The following is a 17,258-nucleotide window of genomic DNA, read 5'->3' as shown; positions in this document are numbered from 1 at the left end:
TTGGTAGCTTCCTCCCTGCCCTTTGTTTCCCTAATTTGCAAATTGTATCACCCTCAATAAATCTCTTTACTTTTACATCTGACGACGAGTTACCCTTTGGAGCCCTGGTGGCACGGTAGTTAAGAGCTCAGCTGCTAACCAAAACGTCAGCAGTTTGAATCCACCAGCAGCTCCTTGGAGACCCTATGAGGTAGTTCTACTCTGCCCTACAGGGTCGCAGTGAGTAGGAATCACTGGAGGGCAATGGGAGTTACCCTTTATCTTGAGACCGTACATGACATGAGACCTACTTGTCTGGCTGTATAAAGGCTGAGATTCCTCTCTGCCTTTGCAATTTTCTGTGATGCACATCCCATTCTGGTTTAACGCTTATTCCATAACAATCTGTTTTCTTCCTCTTCTACCTTTGTGGAGAGGTTTCCATAGCTCCCCAACAGCATCGGCTCGGTTGAAAAGGGCACACTTGGACAACCTGAACCAAGAAGGCCTAGCTCCTTTTCCTCTCCCACTCCAGGCCATTCTCACATGTGGCAGCCAGGACCTCCCAGCCCAGCAGCACAGCTCCCCTGACTGTCCATGTGCTGCTACACAACGCTTTTTTCCGCAGCGGGCACGTAACCCTGGGGCAGCGTTCTCTCGCGCCCCCCACCCGCCTGCGCGTCCCCGCCTCAGCCCCGCCCCCGACGCGCCCGCACGTCCTCGGCCCGCGTCCCGGCCCCAGTCCCGTCCGCCCGTCTCGGTCTTGCAGCCCATCCACCCCCCTGTAGCCCCGCCCCTGCCCCGCCCCCGCCGCGTCAGTGCCTCGGGGCCATCAGCCCAGCACTGGTTCGCATCACCGCCGCGTCCGCGCGCGCGGGACCGCAGCCCTGTCCCGGGTTCGCATCACCACCGAGGCCGCGCGCCTCGGACCGCAGCCCAGTCCCCGCTTCGCATCACCACCGAGGCCGCACATCCCGGACCGCAGCCCAGTCCCGGATTCGCATCACCGCAACGTCCGCGCGCCCTGGACCGCAGCCCAGTCCCCGGTTCGCATATCCGCCGGGTCTGCGCTTCCCGGCCGGCAGCCCTGGCTGGCGGAGTCTGGACGGGCTGGCGGCGCCCAGGCGCGCTGTCTACGTCCAGCCTGGCGGCGGGCGGGTGGAGATGAAGATCTGGAGCTCCGAGCACGTGTTCGGGTGAGTGGCCGGGCGGTCCCCCGGCATGGGTCCGCGCTCCGAGAACCCGGAGCTGCCGGTCGTGGGGAGAGTGCGAGGACCGGCGCGTGGCCCGGCCCGGGAAGGGCTGGAGTCCAGGTGGGGGCCACCCTACGAAGCTTTCCGCGCTGCTCATTCCGGACCACAGGCCCGAGGTTTCGGGTTCTCAGCGGATCGCAGTGCGTCGGCATCTTGAAGAGAGAGACCGCGCCATCCCTTCACAGCCATTATTAGGAAGGAAACCGCAAGCCCGCTACCGCTTTTTGACCAAGCGGATGCCGTGGGGCGTCAAGGGAAGAAGACTCTGGGCCCGGCAGGGAGTCTCGGTCAGGAACGGCGGGCCGGCTCCCAGGGCTGGGCTGGGGTGCGAAGGGCGCCCGGCCTGCTGAGGACCCTGTGAACAGCTACTCCACAGCCCAGATGCCGGTGTGCGGCTGGGGGTGTGTGTGGAGGGGGCAGCCTAGGCCACTCAAACAGGGAGATATTGCCCTCCCACACCTAGGGGAGGGTCTGTTTGCTCCCTTTTAGGAGAGGGTGCAGGCAAGGTGGCAGGAATGCTGTTCTAATGGCCTTAGGGATGGGAGGGAGTCTCCCTGTGGGAGAAACCCAGGGCTTCCAACTGGCTTGTTAGGGTTCGAATGCCTGCTGAGAATTTGCATTTCTAACAATTTCTCTGCTTAGAATTTGCATTTCCACCCCAAATATACTGAGTCAGAATCTACATTTTAACGAGATCTCTAGGTAATTCTTATGTATAACTTCCTGGGAACTTGTTAGAAAAGCAGATTCTCAGCAGGGGCTCCAGCTGGTCTGAACTGGTTTGAAGCTGTGAGTAAAGCTCCATAGCATCCCTTGCTATCTGCGGGGGAATTGGTTCCAGAACCCCCTCAAATACCAAAATCCACAGATACTCAAGTACCTTACACAAAATGCTATAGTATTTGCATATACTCTGTGGACATTCTCACACATCCTGCTGTATATTTTAAATCGTCTCTAGGTTGCTTATAATACCTAATACAACGTAAATGCTATGTAAATAATTGTCAGTGCTTACGCTTAACACTTAGTGCTTTCTCAGTCTGCAAGCACTTTATCGTGAACCAGAGAGACCATTTTTGCGGTTGTAGCGGCAGCATTAACACTTCCACGAGTTTCAGGTTCTTTCTGCTTTATTGTGTGAATGCTCGATTCGTACTTACTCACTTTGGCAAGTGACGTGCCGCTTTTTAAAAGATCTAAGACTTATTTTCTTCTTGAGAAATAGCATTTTACACTCCCTCTTAGCCTTTGAGGGATTGTTTGAGCACTTTGTTGCTTTTTAGGAGCCATTTTTCACAGAAACAAAGGGTGCACACAACACAAGTAGGGAATGGTTGCAAGGCGAACAGTGCTGAACGAGTGCTGGAGAGAGACTGAGGAGCTGTGGGGTGGTGGGGGCTACAGCAGACGGATATCCTCACAGCACTTCATTCTTGTGGGTTCAGCGCAGTGCTCAGTGCATGGCCAATTCAAGTTTTGTGTTTTAGAACTGTTTTTTTCCTGCTTATTTTCAATCTGTGGTTAGTTGAATCTGAGGATTGCGGAATCTGTGGATGTGGATTCAGAAGGCCGATTCTATCGCTAACTAGAAGGTGAGTGGTTCCAGCCCACCCAGAAGTGCATTTGAAGACAGGCCTGGTGATCTGCTTCTGACTGAAAGGTCACAGCCTTGAAGCTCCATGGAGCGCCATTCTACTCTGCATACACGGGGTCACTATGAGTCCTGATAGACTGGCCGTGGACTGAATGGCAACTAACAACAGCGAGGATGGGAGAGGACAGCTGACGTGGCCTTTTGCTGGGATGTTGCAGTGTAGGTGATAATAAATATTCTACGTATTTTGTGAAGAGTCCCCAGGTGCACTCTGAGCTTGAAAGTGTGAGGAAATTAGGTGCAAAGAAGGGACCCTCTGACCCTGAGTGTACTTATGGGCCTGAAAGGACTCCAAGTCAACATGAAAACTGTGAACTTTTAAAAGTGCCAACAATAGCTGCTTCTTTAGGTCACAGACGTTCGGAAATCATTCTTTACTGTATTTTAAAAGGAACAATGATTTATTTCTTGGCCCCATTTTTTTGTTGTTCCTTGCTGGTCAAGTTGATTCTGACTCATGGCAACCCCTGTGACCCCATTTAGAGAAGATCATTTTTTTTTTTTTTTTTTTTAATGCTACATGAAATGGAGTTGTTATCCTTTGGCCTTTTTATGAAAAATTATTATAAAAATTAACCAAGTGGTTTTAACATTTCTGAATTATTTTTTATGAAGTCCTTAAACTTGGTGGACTCAAATTTTGATCTTGATGTTCGTAAAATCTGCAGTCTTTCTAAACTGGGAATCCGTAAGAGAATTAAGCCCTGGTGAAAATGGTTGAAAAGACTTTTCTCAATTCTCTCAAGGCTGCACACAGCTAGTACTGTTCTAGATGTAAAGGAGAGAGGTTCAGTCATTGTGGACAGTGGATGCCTAGAGCATTAGGGCTGTGTTCTGTCATGGAATGGTGAAGAAGGACTGCTTAGAGGTTTGTGAAATACTGGTTAACCAGCATAAGAGAATTGTCAGCTGTGAAAAGTCACTATTGATACTTTTGAAAATTTTTGCAGCTGCTAGCTGGTCCACTTGTACAAGAGTTCACTTAGGCCATGTATTTCTCAAGCTTTTCAGCCTCAGGATCTCCTTACTCTCTTAAAATATATTGGGACTGTAAAAGGGTGCTAGTAACGTCAGAATCTGTCTAACTTCAGGGAGGTTAATGTGAGTCAGGATCAGCCCGAGACTGATTCCTATGAGGTGTAGGTCAGCCGTACCTCCATCTCCAACCTTTTTACCAATTCTGATACCAGCTGTCCCTCCCACAGCACTCTCTGCTTCTCTTCCAGGCTCAATAATCCATTGCAGTGTCACATAGAACTCACAGACCATACTTATAGTTAAGTGGTTTATTAAGGAAGTAACGGTACAACTCAGCATCAGGATCAGAAAGCACGTAGGCAAGGTCTAGAAGGCTCCGCCAAAGTGGAGAGCACGTCCTTCCCTTCTTCAGGGCAGGACAGCTCTCTCAGTCCTTCTCGGTCGAGCAAGCAAGGAGGCCCTTCTCTCTGCACGCACAGCCCTTTTCAACTGTACAGGCTTCCTCTTGGCCCCCTCAAGACAGGCTCCTCTCAGGCCCCTTATGACAGGCCCCCTGGACCCCTCAGTACAGACCTCTCTACCTTTGGCCTTCCTGCCGTCAGCCTCTCCACTGGCAATTGACCCAGCTCCTAACCAGTGTAGCAGCTTTGTTCAGCTCTCTTAGCTGCATTCCTAGCAGTAGGTTTCTGCCATCACCACCCACTGTGCCACAGGGTCCCTTCCAGGCCTCTCGCTGTCTTCAGTGTTACAGCCCTTGACCCATGTTATAGCTCTTTTAGGCAGGTCCTTGCCTCCTCTCTCTGCATCTCTCTTCTTCTTTCTGCTGCCTCTTGCTTCCTGTCTGAAAAACCTCTGTGGGGTTAGCTGCATATATACCTAAACTCCTTGGCAGTTTCAAGGACTGGCCTTCCCATCAGGGCCACAAGCAATCTCCCTCCCAACTGAACAGTTTCCTCTTGGTAAGGACACAGACACTTCATTTACATAGTTTGTTGTTGTCGTTAGGTGTCGTCAAGTCGGTTCCAACTCATAGTGACCCTATGCACGACAGAATGAAACACTGCCCGGTCCTGAGCCATCCTCACGATCACTGTTATGCTTGAGCTCATTGTTGCAGCCACTGTGTCAGTCCACCTCGTTGAGGGTCTTCCTCTTTTCCGCTGACCCTGTACTCTCACAAGCATGATGACCTTCTCCAAGGACTGATCCCTTCTGACAACACATCCAAAGTATGTAAGACTCAGTCTCGCTATCCTTGCTTCTAAGGGGCATTCTGGCCGCACTTCTTCCAAGACAGATTTGTTCGTTTTTTCGGCACTCCATGGTATATTCCGTATTCTTCGCCAGCACCACAATTCAAAGGCGTCAGTTCTTCTTCAGTCTTCCTTATTCATTGTCCAGCTTTCACATGCATATGATGCAGTTGAAAAATACCATGGCTTCGGTCAGGTGCACCTTAGTCTTCAAGGTGACATTTTTGCTCTTCAACACCTTGAAGAGGTCCTTTGCAGCAGATTTACCCAATGCAATGCGTCTTTTGATTTCTTGAGTGCTGCTTCCATGGCTGTTGATTGTGGATCCAAGTAAAATGAAATCCTTGACAACTTCAATCTTTTCTCCGTTTATCATGATGTTGCTCATTGGTCCAGTAGTGAGGATTTTTATTTTCTTTCTGTTGAGGTGTAATCCATACTGAAGGCTGTGGCCTTTGATCTTCATTAGTAAGTGCTTCAAGTCCTCTTCACTTTCAGCAAGCGAGGTTGTGTCATCTGCAAAATGCAGGTTGTTAATGAATCTTCCTTCAATCCTGATGCCCCGTTCTTCTTCATATAGTCCAGCTTCTCGTATTATTTGCTCAGCATACAGACTGAATAGGTATGGTGAAAGAATACAACCCTGACGCATACTTTTCCTGACTTTAAACCAATCAGTATCCCCTTGTTCTGTCCAAACAAGTGCCTCTTGATCTACGTAAAGTTTCCTTATGAGCACAATTAAGTGTTCTGGAATTCCCATTCTTTACAATGTTATCCATAATTTGTTATGATCCACACAGTCAGTAAAACACAGGTAAACCTCCTTCTGGTATTCTCTGCTTTCAGCCAGGATCCATCTGACATCAGCAATGATATCCCTGGTTCCACGTCCTCTTCTGAAACCGGCCTGAATTTCTGGCAGTTCCCTGTCAATATACTGCTGCAGCTGTGTTTGAATGATCTTCAGCAAAATTTGCTTGCATGTGATATTAATGATATTGTTCTATAATTTCCATATTCCGTTGGATCACCTTTCTTGGGGATAGGCATAAATATGGATCTCTTCCAGTCAGTTGGCCAGGAAGCTGTCTTCCATATTTCTTGGGATAGAGGAGTGAGCGCCTCCAGCACTTATCTGTTTATTGAAACATCTCAATTGATATTCCATCAATTTCTGGAACCTTGTTTTTCAGCAATACCTTCAGAGCAGCTTGGACTTCTTCCTTCAGTCCCATCGGTTCCTGATCATATGCCACCTCTTGAAATGTTTGAACATCGACTAATTCTTTTTGGTATATTGACTCAGTGTATTCCTTCTATCTTCTTTTGATGCTTCCTGCATCCTTTAATATTTTCCCCATAGAATCCTTCACTACTGGAACTTGAGGCTTGAATTTTTCTTCAGTTCTTTCAGCTTGAGAAACACCGAGTGTATTCTTTCCTTTTGGTTTTCCATCTCCAGCTCTTTGCACATGTCATTATAGTACTTTGTCTTCTCAAGCCGCCCTCTGAAATCTGTTCAATTCTTTTACTTCATCAATTCTGCCTTTTGCTTTAGCTGCTCGAAGCTCAAGAGCAAGTTTCAGAGTCTCCTCTGACATCCATCTTGGTCTTTTCTTTCTTTCCTGTCTTTTCAGTGACCTCTTGCTTTCTTCATGTATGATGTCCTTGATGTCATTCTACAACTCGTCTGGTCGTTGGTCACTAGTGTTCAGTGCATCAGATCTTTTCTTCAGATGGTCTCTAAATTCATGGACTTGCTCTGATTTTCTTCAGTTTCAGCTTGAACTTGCATATGAGCAATTGATGGTCTGTTCCACAGTTGGCCCTGGCCTTGTTCTGACTGATAATATTGAGCTGTTCCTTTGTCTTTTTCCACAGAATTTATATAGTAGGCCATAGTAACTTCATTTGCATCACTATAGTCACTTCCTTTGCATATTGTATTGACCACTCCCTACAAAATGCTCTAAAAATTGTGTGGCAGGAGGCATATGATTTCCTCTAACGTAACAAGGAGGAAGGAGAATCAAGATCCTAAGCTCAAGGCTGATTGCTGTGGGGTGGAGGTCAAACATACCTCCTCTTCAATCTTTCTACCAATTCCGACACCAACCATCCCTCCCACAGCACTCTCTACTTCTCTGCTGGGTTCGATAATTCATTGCAGTGACCACACAGAACTCACAGACCATACTCACAGTTATAGGGCTTATTAGGGAAATAATAGGTTGCAATTCAGGATCAGGAGTGCTTAGGATATAGTTCTTTGATCAGGACAGCCTCTGCTCAGCTGCGCCTGTAGGCACACCTTTGGTCCTTGGCCTCTTGGCGCCTTGGCATGGCCTCTGCCCTGCTCGGGCAAGTGTTACAAAGCTCATTTGGCTCTGCCAATAAGTTCCCAGAGGCACCCCACTCCACCAGTAAGCCTTGGCCCACATGCACTCAGCTCTAGCTCCTTGAGTCCACAAACTTAGCTGTACCAAGTGCCGAGAGTCACCTTACTCTACCAACAAGCCTTCTGCCTGAAGGCACTTAGCTTTCTTGCTCTGTGGACTGGGAAGCCCACTGCGCCATCTCTTGTTAGTCTCCTTCCTCTGCCACGGCCATTTCTCTGCCACTGCTTCTTGCTGTCTTCAGTGTCACAGCTCTCTCTTTCTCTGTCTCCTGGATCTAGGACGTTCTCAGCACAAGGATCCCAGGTCCACAGAATGTGCTCCACTCCTGGCCCTTCTTTCTTGATGATGGTGAGCTCCTCCTTCCTGCCTCTGAGATGGCTCATTTTAAGCCTATCATGATGGCAAAACTGACCATTCCCTTCGTTTGGGTTGTATGCACCTTGTTTGCATGGTTCCGCCCCCCCAAGGGTGCCATGCAGTTTATTTACATTATTAGCAAGCTAGCTAATCCCTCTGGTGGGCCACAAGCAATTCATTTGCATAGTCCCACCCAGTCATTTGGTGAGAGTTACAAAGACTATGGTTAGAAGATGCATAACAATCATATGGCAAGTGGCAGCCCAGGAGCATTCAAAAAGTATCAAACCAAATTGTTTTTCCAAAGAACCAAGGCAAAAGGCTATATAAAGGAACTCACTTCACCACCAAAAACCAAAATCAAACCCACTGCTTTCGAGTCAATTCTGACTCATAGTGACCCTATAGGACAGAGTAGAACTGCCGCATAGGGTTTCCAAGGAGCGCCTGGTGGATTCCAACTGCCAACCTCTTGGTTAGCAGCCATAGCACTTAACCACAACGCCACCATTTCACTACAGGGACCCCAAAACAGCTTTTGTTTATGTGGTGATACCCATCAGTATTTACCATATTAGAAATTAAAGTTGAGAAATTTTAAAATATTTAAGAATAATTACAAACCAGAACCTTAATGTAAATAACATTTTCATAAACTGTATTTTCCAAAACCTAGAAAATTACTAAGAGTGCATTTTTCAGTATTTTTTGCTAATTTTTATAATGTCTGGCTTAATAGAGGACAGCTTGATTTCGTATCTGTCTTTTGTGATATGTATATTGTTTTTGTTAAAGTATATGAATAAAACCCATCCTCACACAGATGTGTAGTTTGAAAAGGTAATATTTTAAACTTTTTAAGTAATTGTCGATATTCTTTGCTACTACAACAGAACAAGTGCTGGCTTCTTAAAAATTACAAAAAAAAAAAAAAAAGAACCCTGTGATGGTTGAAATTTTGTATCAACTTGGCTGAGCCATAATTCTCAGTGTTTTGGCAGTTGTATAATGTTGTGATCACTTCCCTGTTGAGATTTGATATGTGATCACCCCCCTGATGGGATCTGCTGTGAGTAGTCGATCAGTTGAGGGGGAGTTTGCCTGGGTGTATGGCCTGCATCAAGTGTGGGCAGTCATTCAGGCAGGGGTCAGGGGCTTTTGCTCGTTCTGGATCCTGCAGCTGGATCCTGTTTGTCTGACCTCTGGTTATTGGGACTTGAGCTTGCAGTTTACGTGCAATCTTGCCTGCTGATCTTGGGATTCTTCGATCCTCACAGCCTGAGAGCAAGAGCCCTGCTCTCGAGCCTGCTGATCTTGGGTTCACCAGCCCCTGTGGCTACATGAATCAGGAAAAGCCCCCTTCCTGACCTATGGACTTCAGATGTTACAGCCTCTACAACTGTGTGAGCCGTTTCCTTGATATAAATCTCTCTCTCTGTATATATATTTATATGCTTTACTGGTTTTGCTTCTCTAGAGAATCCAGCCTAAGACATTTGGTACTGATAGTGGCTCTAGAGAAACAAAATTGTAAGGATGAATTTTCTAAATTGGTTCTCAAGTCTGGGTTAATCTTAAAAGATGTTGATGACTCTCCTTCCAGTAGCAAAGAGGGCACTGTTAATCCATGTGAGGTGGCAATTCAAACATGCAAAATATCACCACCAATAGATCACGTATTGATGAGAGATGAGGTTCTGGATGATTGCATATATGATAACCTTTCTACAGTTGTATCATAATGAGAAATATAAGGAAGCTGCCTGGTTGATGATGCTTCCACTAGATGAACTGGTGAAAGAAAGAGATAAGCGCAGGGCTTCAGAGTCAAAGCTCAAGTGCCGCATAAACAACCTCAAAGTTTCCACTTGTGCCTTGAAAGAAAGCCTTATTTCTTGTAGTAACAGAGGTGATATTGCCAAAAACCAAGCCCAGAGTCTTATTGTAAGAAGGGCAGAATTATAACACCAACTCAACTGCCAGACTCGAGAGGCATCTGAAGTTAAAGTGAGGGCATTAATTGGGAAGAAATGGGATCCTGAAACCTGGGGTGGGGACATATGGGCAGATAATCAGGAAGCTGGAGACACTGAGCCCCTAAATTCCATCGAATCACTCCTGCCAACAGAACCATTAGCCCCTTCGGTCCCATATAATGAGATTAACCCAACTGCATCTAAAGCGCCTTTGTCTGAGTCATGGCGTGGAACGTCGCCTGAGGCAGATGCTTTACAAGACAATGCTGAATGTTCTCAAAACATTTCCCCACCAATTTTGGCTTTTAGAGCTATAACTAGACTTAGTCCCAGCGAGCCCTAAAATGTGAAGAATAAAGTGTAACCCAGGAGAAGGTATGCTACACTCTGAAAGAACTGTTTTACTTTTCTAATATGTCCAAACAGAAACCTGGGAATATGGGTGGGAATGGCTATTAAGGGTGTGGGATAATGGCGTAAGGAACATAAAAGATGGATCAGTCTGAGTTTATTGATATGGGCTCACTAAGCACAGGTTCTTCATTCAGTGTTTCAGCTTCAGAGGGTAGGAAAGGATCTAATAGTTTATTTGGTTGGGTTGCTGAAGTGTGGATTACACAATGGGCTACACTAAATCCAGTTGAAGTACCAGACCTGCCTTGGTATACTGTAGAAAGTATCCAAAGGCTTAGGGAAATTGGCATGCTAGAGTGGATAGTGGATTTATCAGGTTAGATCCACAGACCCAGACATGGCGTGCCCCAAAGACATACTTTTTACCACAATGGTAAGGAATAAATTTGTGAAGGGAGCCCCAAGGATCCTTGAAGACTGCTGTGATTGCTATTTTATGTAAGTCACATTTGACAGTGGGAACTGCTCTAAGTGAATTAAGATGGCTAACTACAATGGGGCTGTTTGCAGCCCGTGGTGGTAGGGGCCCAGTGGTGGCACTCGTTCGACAAAGACAAGGTAGGCGTGGTTACCATAATGGGCAGCAGAGTCAAAGCAGTAAACAGAATAGTCTGATTCGTATGGACTTACGGCATTGGTTACTGTCTTAGGCAGGGTTCTCCAGAGAAGCAAAACCATTTATATCAAGGAAATGGCTCACGTGGCCCCTAGAGGCTGTATGTCCCAAGTCTGCCAGACAAGAAAGAGGATTCTCCCAATCCATGTAGCTGCAGGGGCTGGCAAACCCTAGATCGGCAGGCTGGAGAGTAGTGCCACTGCAGGCCATGAAGATCGATGCTTCTGCCAAAACTACCATCTATGGGCTTACAGAATGCCTTATCTACCATCACGGTATCCCATACAGCATTGTGTCTGATCAAGGAGCTCACTTCACAGTAAATGAAGTGTGGCAGTGGGCCCATGCTCATGGAATTCACTGGTCGTACCATGTTCCCCATCATCCTGAAGCAGCTGGCTTGCTAGAATGATGGGATGGCCCCCTGAAGACACAGTCACAGCACCAGCTGTGTAGGGTTGGGGCAATGTTCTCCAGTAGGCTGTATATGCTTTAAACGAGTGTCTAGTATATGATGCTTTATCTCCCATCATGGTTCCAGGAATCAAGGGGTGGAAATGGGAGTGGCACCACTCGCTATTACCCCTGGTGACCCACTTGCAAGATTTTTGCTTCCTGTCCTCACAACCTTATGTTCTGAAGGTCTAGAGGTCTTAGTTCCAAAGGGACAAATGCTTCCACCTGGAGACACATCACTGATTCCATTGAACAGGAAGTGAAGCATGCCACCTGGCCACTTCGGGCTCCTTTTGCCTCTGGATCAACAGGCAAAGAAGGGAGTTACCATACTGGCTCATGTGATTGGTCCTGATTACCAAGAGGAAATCGAATTGATACCACATAATGGAGATAAAGAAGAGTGTCATGGATAGAATTGTGTTCCCCAAAAATATGTGTCAACTTGGTTAGGCCATTTGTGGTTGTCCTCCATTTTGTGATTTTTCCTATGTGTTATAAACCATAATCTCTGCCTGTGGTTAAAGAGGATTAGGGTGGAATGTAATACTCTTGCTCAGGCCACATCTCTGATCCAATGTAAAGGGAGTTTCCCTGGGGTGTGGCCTGCACCACCTTTTATCTTACAAGAGATAAAAAGAAAGGGAATCAAGCAGAGAGTTGGGGACCTCATACCACCAAGAAAGCAGCTCCAGGAGCAGACTGCGTCCTTTGGACCTGAGGTTCCTGCGCTGAGATGCTCCCAGACCAAAGGAGTCTGATGCATCACAAGGACCTTCCTTTAGAGCCAACAGAGAAAGAAAGCCTTCCCCTGGAGCTGACATCCAGAATTGGGACTTGTAGCCTACTAGACAGTGAGAGAATAAATTTCTCTTTTTTAAAGCCATCCACTTGTGGTATTTCTGTTACATCAGCACTAGATGACTAAGACAGAGAGAGAGATTTATATCAAGGAAATGGCTCACACAGTTGTAGAGGCTGTAACGTCCCAAGTATATGGGTCATGAATGAGGCTTCTCCTGATTTACGTAGCCACAGGCCTGGTAAACCCAAGATCAGCAGGCCAGAGAGTAGGGCTCTTGCTCACAGGCTGTGCAGATCAACAAATCCCAAGATCGGCAGGCAAGACTGCAGGTAAGCTGTGAGCTCAAGTCCCGAGAACTGGAGGTCAGACAAACAGGAGCCAGCTGCAGGATCCAGAACGAGCAAAAGCCTCCAACCCCTGCCTGAATGACTGCCCACACTTGATGTAGGCCACATGCCCAAGGAAATTCCCCCTCAACTGATTGTCTACTCATAGCAGATCCCATCAGGGGGGTGATCACATATCAAATCTCAACAACATTGTACAACCGCCAAAACACTGAGAATCATGGCCCAGCCAAGTTGACACACAATCTCAACGATCACAGTCCACCCCTTGTCAATTTGGCACCTGTACACATCTCCTTAAACCAGACATCGTCTCTGAATAAAGACAATTACAAAGTCATATTTACACCTAACATGATACAACACACATAAAGCTGAAAACATACTAGCCCCATTTACATCTTATATTTTGTAAGTGAAGACAACAAAACTATTTGATGTATACATACAAAGCAGAAATACTCGTAACAATTACAGTCCTTGTTTCTTCAACTGGTCATGTGGCTGTAACTGGTACTTGGAACTACCTCCTTCCACCACCCATTCTGCATTCCCTTTGCCCTCAACCACACAATACTGGGAATCATGGCCTAACCAAGTTGGTATATATTTTTGGAGGACACAATTCAGTCCATGACACTCTTTGTATATATATTTAAATGCTTTACTGGTTTTGTGTCTCTAGAGAACCCAGCCTAAGACAAACCCCAACAAACCAGTTGCCGTTGATTCCTACTTATGGTGACCCCAGGTGTGTCCAAGTAGAACTGTGTTCCTTAGGGTTTTTATGGCTGTGACCTTTTGGAGCAAATTGCTGGGCATTTCTGCCAAGGCACTTCTGTATGGGTTTAACCGCCAACCTTTCAGTTAGTAGCCTGGTCCTTAACTGTGCCACCCAGGGAGACTCTTAAAAGTTAGTTGCTATGTAAGATTTGACATCATCAGTGAACTTTTTCTACTTTGTTATCCATTGATCCATCTTGTACTTTGAATGAGTCTTTGTGTCATTTTGCATTGGTCATTTGTTATATATGTGTTCACTAACTTTTGCAGTACAGATAGTCCCCAGATTATTAGTGAGTTCCATTTTTAAGTCTGTCTTTAAATCAAATTTGTACATAAGTTAGAACAATTAGGTATGGTTTCTACCTAATGTCAGTTAGTGTAACGTTTATCTTAATATATAGTATATACTGTACTTTTCTATGCATAAAAAACATTAAGGCAGAGCCAAGATGTCAGAATAGGTAGACTCTTCCGTTGACCCCTCTTTACAACAAAGACCCCCAAAAAAGAACAAGTGAAACGAGTGTATTTGTGACAAGCTGGGAGCCCTGAGCATCAAAGGCAAGCTTAGACAATGAACTGAGAGGCAGGGGAAAGAAGAGACCGTTCAGAAGCAGAGAGGAGTTACCGGACCTGAATCGCAGGGAGCCCTCAGGCACCATTCCCGGAGTGGCTGCGGCGGCGGCAGCAGCAGTGGGCTGGGATTAGCGTTCGGCTGCAGTTTCCTCAGGGAGAAGCAGCCAGCCACACAGCCCACTCACACGTCTGGAACCTGAGGAGAAGTGTGCTCACGGCAAAAGCTAAGTACTTGCGTATATTTTATCAGGCACCTCCACCCCCAAGCCAGCTTCAGTGGCTGAATCCCTAGGCCTGAGATAGACCCTGGTGAGCACGTGGAGCCGTCCTCCTGGCCTTGGGGAAGGAAAAAATTTGCAACTGAGGGGAAAAGATAATTTGCTAGCTCCATTAACGAGGGGAGCTCAGGACAGAAGTGGCTCCTGTCCAGGCATAAACCATCCATAGACCGTGAGCATCTTTCCCTTCTGCATGGACCTATGTGGACCTATTTTGGGAGAATAGGCCCTTGTCGGCAGACTCCAACAATTTCAGCTGTGTGGCGGAGAGGTGGGTGTTTGACGTTTGACATTGCTTTGCCTATTAAACAGGGTCCTCACCTACCCACAACAGGCACGTAAGGACTGGTGGCTCCACTTGGATCACCCAGCCACCCACGACAGGGGTCCAGGGATAACTGGCACCTCCCAGTCCTTACTACAAAAACTTTGGGTGCCCATGGTCCCTCTGCAGAGCCCACCCACCAGCATGCTGTAGGGAACAGAGACGCGTTCCCCTCAGAGACACTGGGGGTCGGTTCTCAGCCCCCTGCCTTGTTCAGAGCGTGACCCCCTGCTGCAATCAGATACGGGTATATGCGCCAGTCACCCCTGCCCCTCTAAGACTGCAGGACAGAGTCTGTACCACACACTTGATACCAGCTACCTGGAGACCTGAGCTGAATTCATACAAGAAAACTGAATGGACTCCTAGACTGATATACCTGATAACAGCTGTAGCCAGCTGGGGACAGGACACCAGAGCTTCAAAGGTGAAAATAATCAAGCTAGCTCACTCAAGCAACCCATAGGGGTATACCAAAACAAAAGAAAGCAAGTACCTATGACACAGTAAGCAAGCATAAACTAATACAATAACTTCTAGATGGCTCAGAGAAAACAGTCAATATCAAGTCACATAAAGAAACAGACCATGATCACCTCAACAGGCTCTCAAAACAAAGAACCCAGGGATCTTTTAGATGGAAGTGCATTCCTGGAATTACCAGGTTCAGAATATGAAAGTTTAATATACAGAACCCTTCAAGGCATCAGGAAGGATATTAGGCAATACCCAGAACAAGCCAAGGAACACACAGATAAAGCAACTGAAGAAATCCGAAAGATTATACAGGAACATAATGAAAAGTTTAATAAGCTGGAAAAATCCATAGACAGCAATCAGAAATTCAGAAGATTAACAATAAAATTACAGAATTAGATAATAGAAAGTCAGAGGAGCAGAATTGAGCAAGTAGAAGCTAGAATTTCTAAGCTTGAAGATAAATCACTTGGCACGAATATATTTGAAGAAAACTCAGATAAAAGAATTAAAAAAAATGAAGAAACGTTAAGAATCATGTGGGGCTCTATCAAGAGAAATAACCTACGAGTGATTGTAGTACCAGAACAGGGAGGGATAACAGAAAACACAGAGAAAATTGTTGAGGATTTGTTGGCAGAAAACTTCCCTGATATTGTGAAAAATGAAAAGATATCTATCCAGGATGCTCGTCGAACTCCACATAAGGTAGATCTTAAAAGAAAGTCACCAAGATATATTATAATCAAGCTTGCCAAAACCAAAGCTAAAGAGACAATTATAAGAGCAGTGAGGGATAAAAGAAAGGTCGCCTACAAGAGAGAGCCAATAAGAATAAGCTCGGACTACTCGGCAGAAACCATGCAGACAAGAAGGCAATGGGATGACATATTTCAAAAATTGAAGGAAAAAAATTGCCTCCCAAGTATCATATATCCATCAAAACTGTCTCTTAAATATGAAGGTGAAATTAAGACATTTCCACATAAACACAAGTTGAGAGAATTCATAAAAACCAAACCAAAACAACAAGAAATACTAAAGGAAGTTCTTTGGTTAGAAAATCAATATCAGGTACCAACTGAAGACTAGAACACTAAGCAGAGCCATCAGAAGTCAACCCAGACGGAGAAATCCAAAAAAAAAAAAAAAAGAAGAAAAACAAGATAAAAAAAAAAAAAAGCCCAACACATGGTAACAGCGATGTTATTATATAAAAGAAGACAACATTAAAATAATAAAGAGGGACTAAGAAATGTAATCATACACCTTCCATATGGAGAGGAAGATACAGCGATACAAAGAAATAAAAGTTAGTTATTTTTTTTATAAGTTTAGAAAAATAGGGGTAAATAATAAGGTAACCACAAAGGAGGCAAACAATCCTACTCATCAAAATAAAATTCAAGGGAAAAATACAGACTCAGCAGAAACAAAATCAACAACAACAAGTATGAGGAAAGGACAATATATAAAGAAAATCTAATCAGCACATAAAATCAAGTGGGAAAAAGAAGCTGTCGACACACAAAAAAGGACATCAAAATGATAGCACTAAATTCGTACCTATCCATAATTACCCTGAATGTAAATGGACTAAATGCACCAATAAAGAGACAGAGTCTCAGACTGGATTGAAAAACAAGATCTGTCTATATACTGCCTACAAGAGACACACCTTAGACTTAGAGACACAAACTAAAACTCAAAGGACGGGGAAAAAAATACATCAAGCAAACAATAATCAAAAAACAGCAGGAGTGGCAATATTAATTTCTGACAAAATAGACTTTAAAGTTAAATCCATCAGAAAGGATAAGGAAGGACACTATATAATGATTAAAGGGACAATACACCAAGAAGATATAACCATATTAAATATTTATGCACCCAATGACAGCGCTGCAAGATACATGAAACAAACTCTATCAGGATTGAAAACTCAGATAGACAGCTCCACAATAATAGTGGGAGACTTCAACACACCACTTTTGGTGAAGGACAGGCCATCCAGAAAGAAGCTCAATAAACACATGGAAGATCTAAATGCCATAATCAACCAACTTGACCTCATAGATATATACAGAACACTCCGCCCAACAGCAACCAAGTATACTTTCTCTTCTAGTGGACATGGAACATTCTCTAGAATAGGCCACGTATTAGGTCCTAAAGCAAGCCTTAGCAGAATCCAAAACATTGAAATATTACAAAGCATCTTCTCTGACCATAAGGCCATAAAAGTGGAAATCAATAACAGGACAAGCAGGAAAAAGAAACCAAACACTTGGAAACTGAACAATACCCTACTCAAAAAAGACTG

The 17,258-nt window shown here is 45.2% G+C and overlaps 1 protein-coding gene across 10 annotated transcripts in view; it reads left to right on the top strand.

Moving 5' to 3' along the window:
• The first annotated feature begins 815 nt into the window (after positions 1 to 815).
• Positions 816 to 17,258, top strand: part of PRELID3A (PRELI domain containing 3A) — a 150,825-nt gene continuing 134,382 nt past the window's right edge. For all 10 annotated transcript variants that reach the window (XR_007519295.1, XR_007519294.1, XM_049901005.1 and 7 more), the window contains exon 1: positions 816 to 1,175. Coding sequence is in view for 8 of the 10 variants with exons in the window: in XM_049901005.1 (XP_049756962.1) it covers positions 1,144 to 1,175 (32 nt within the window). In the remaining 2 variants the exon portion in view is untranslated. The remainder of the gene's footprint in view (positions 1,176 to 17,258) is intronic.

The sequence above is a fragment of the Elephas maximus genome, chromosome 11, assembly GCF_024166365.1.
Source record: "Elephas maximus indicus isolate mEleMax1 chromosome 11, mEleMax1 primary haplotype, whole genome shotgun sequence".
In the NCBI taxonomy this organism is placed as follows: domain Eukaryota; kingdom Metazoa; phylum Chordata; class Mammalia; order Proboscidea; family Elephantidae; genus Elephas; species Elephas maximus.
Note: the sequence above shows the minus strand (reverse complement) of the source record. Positions and strands in the feature narration are given on the sequence as shown.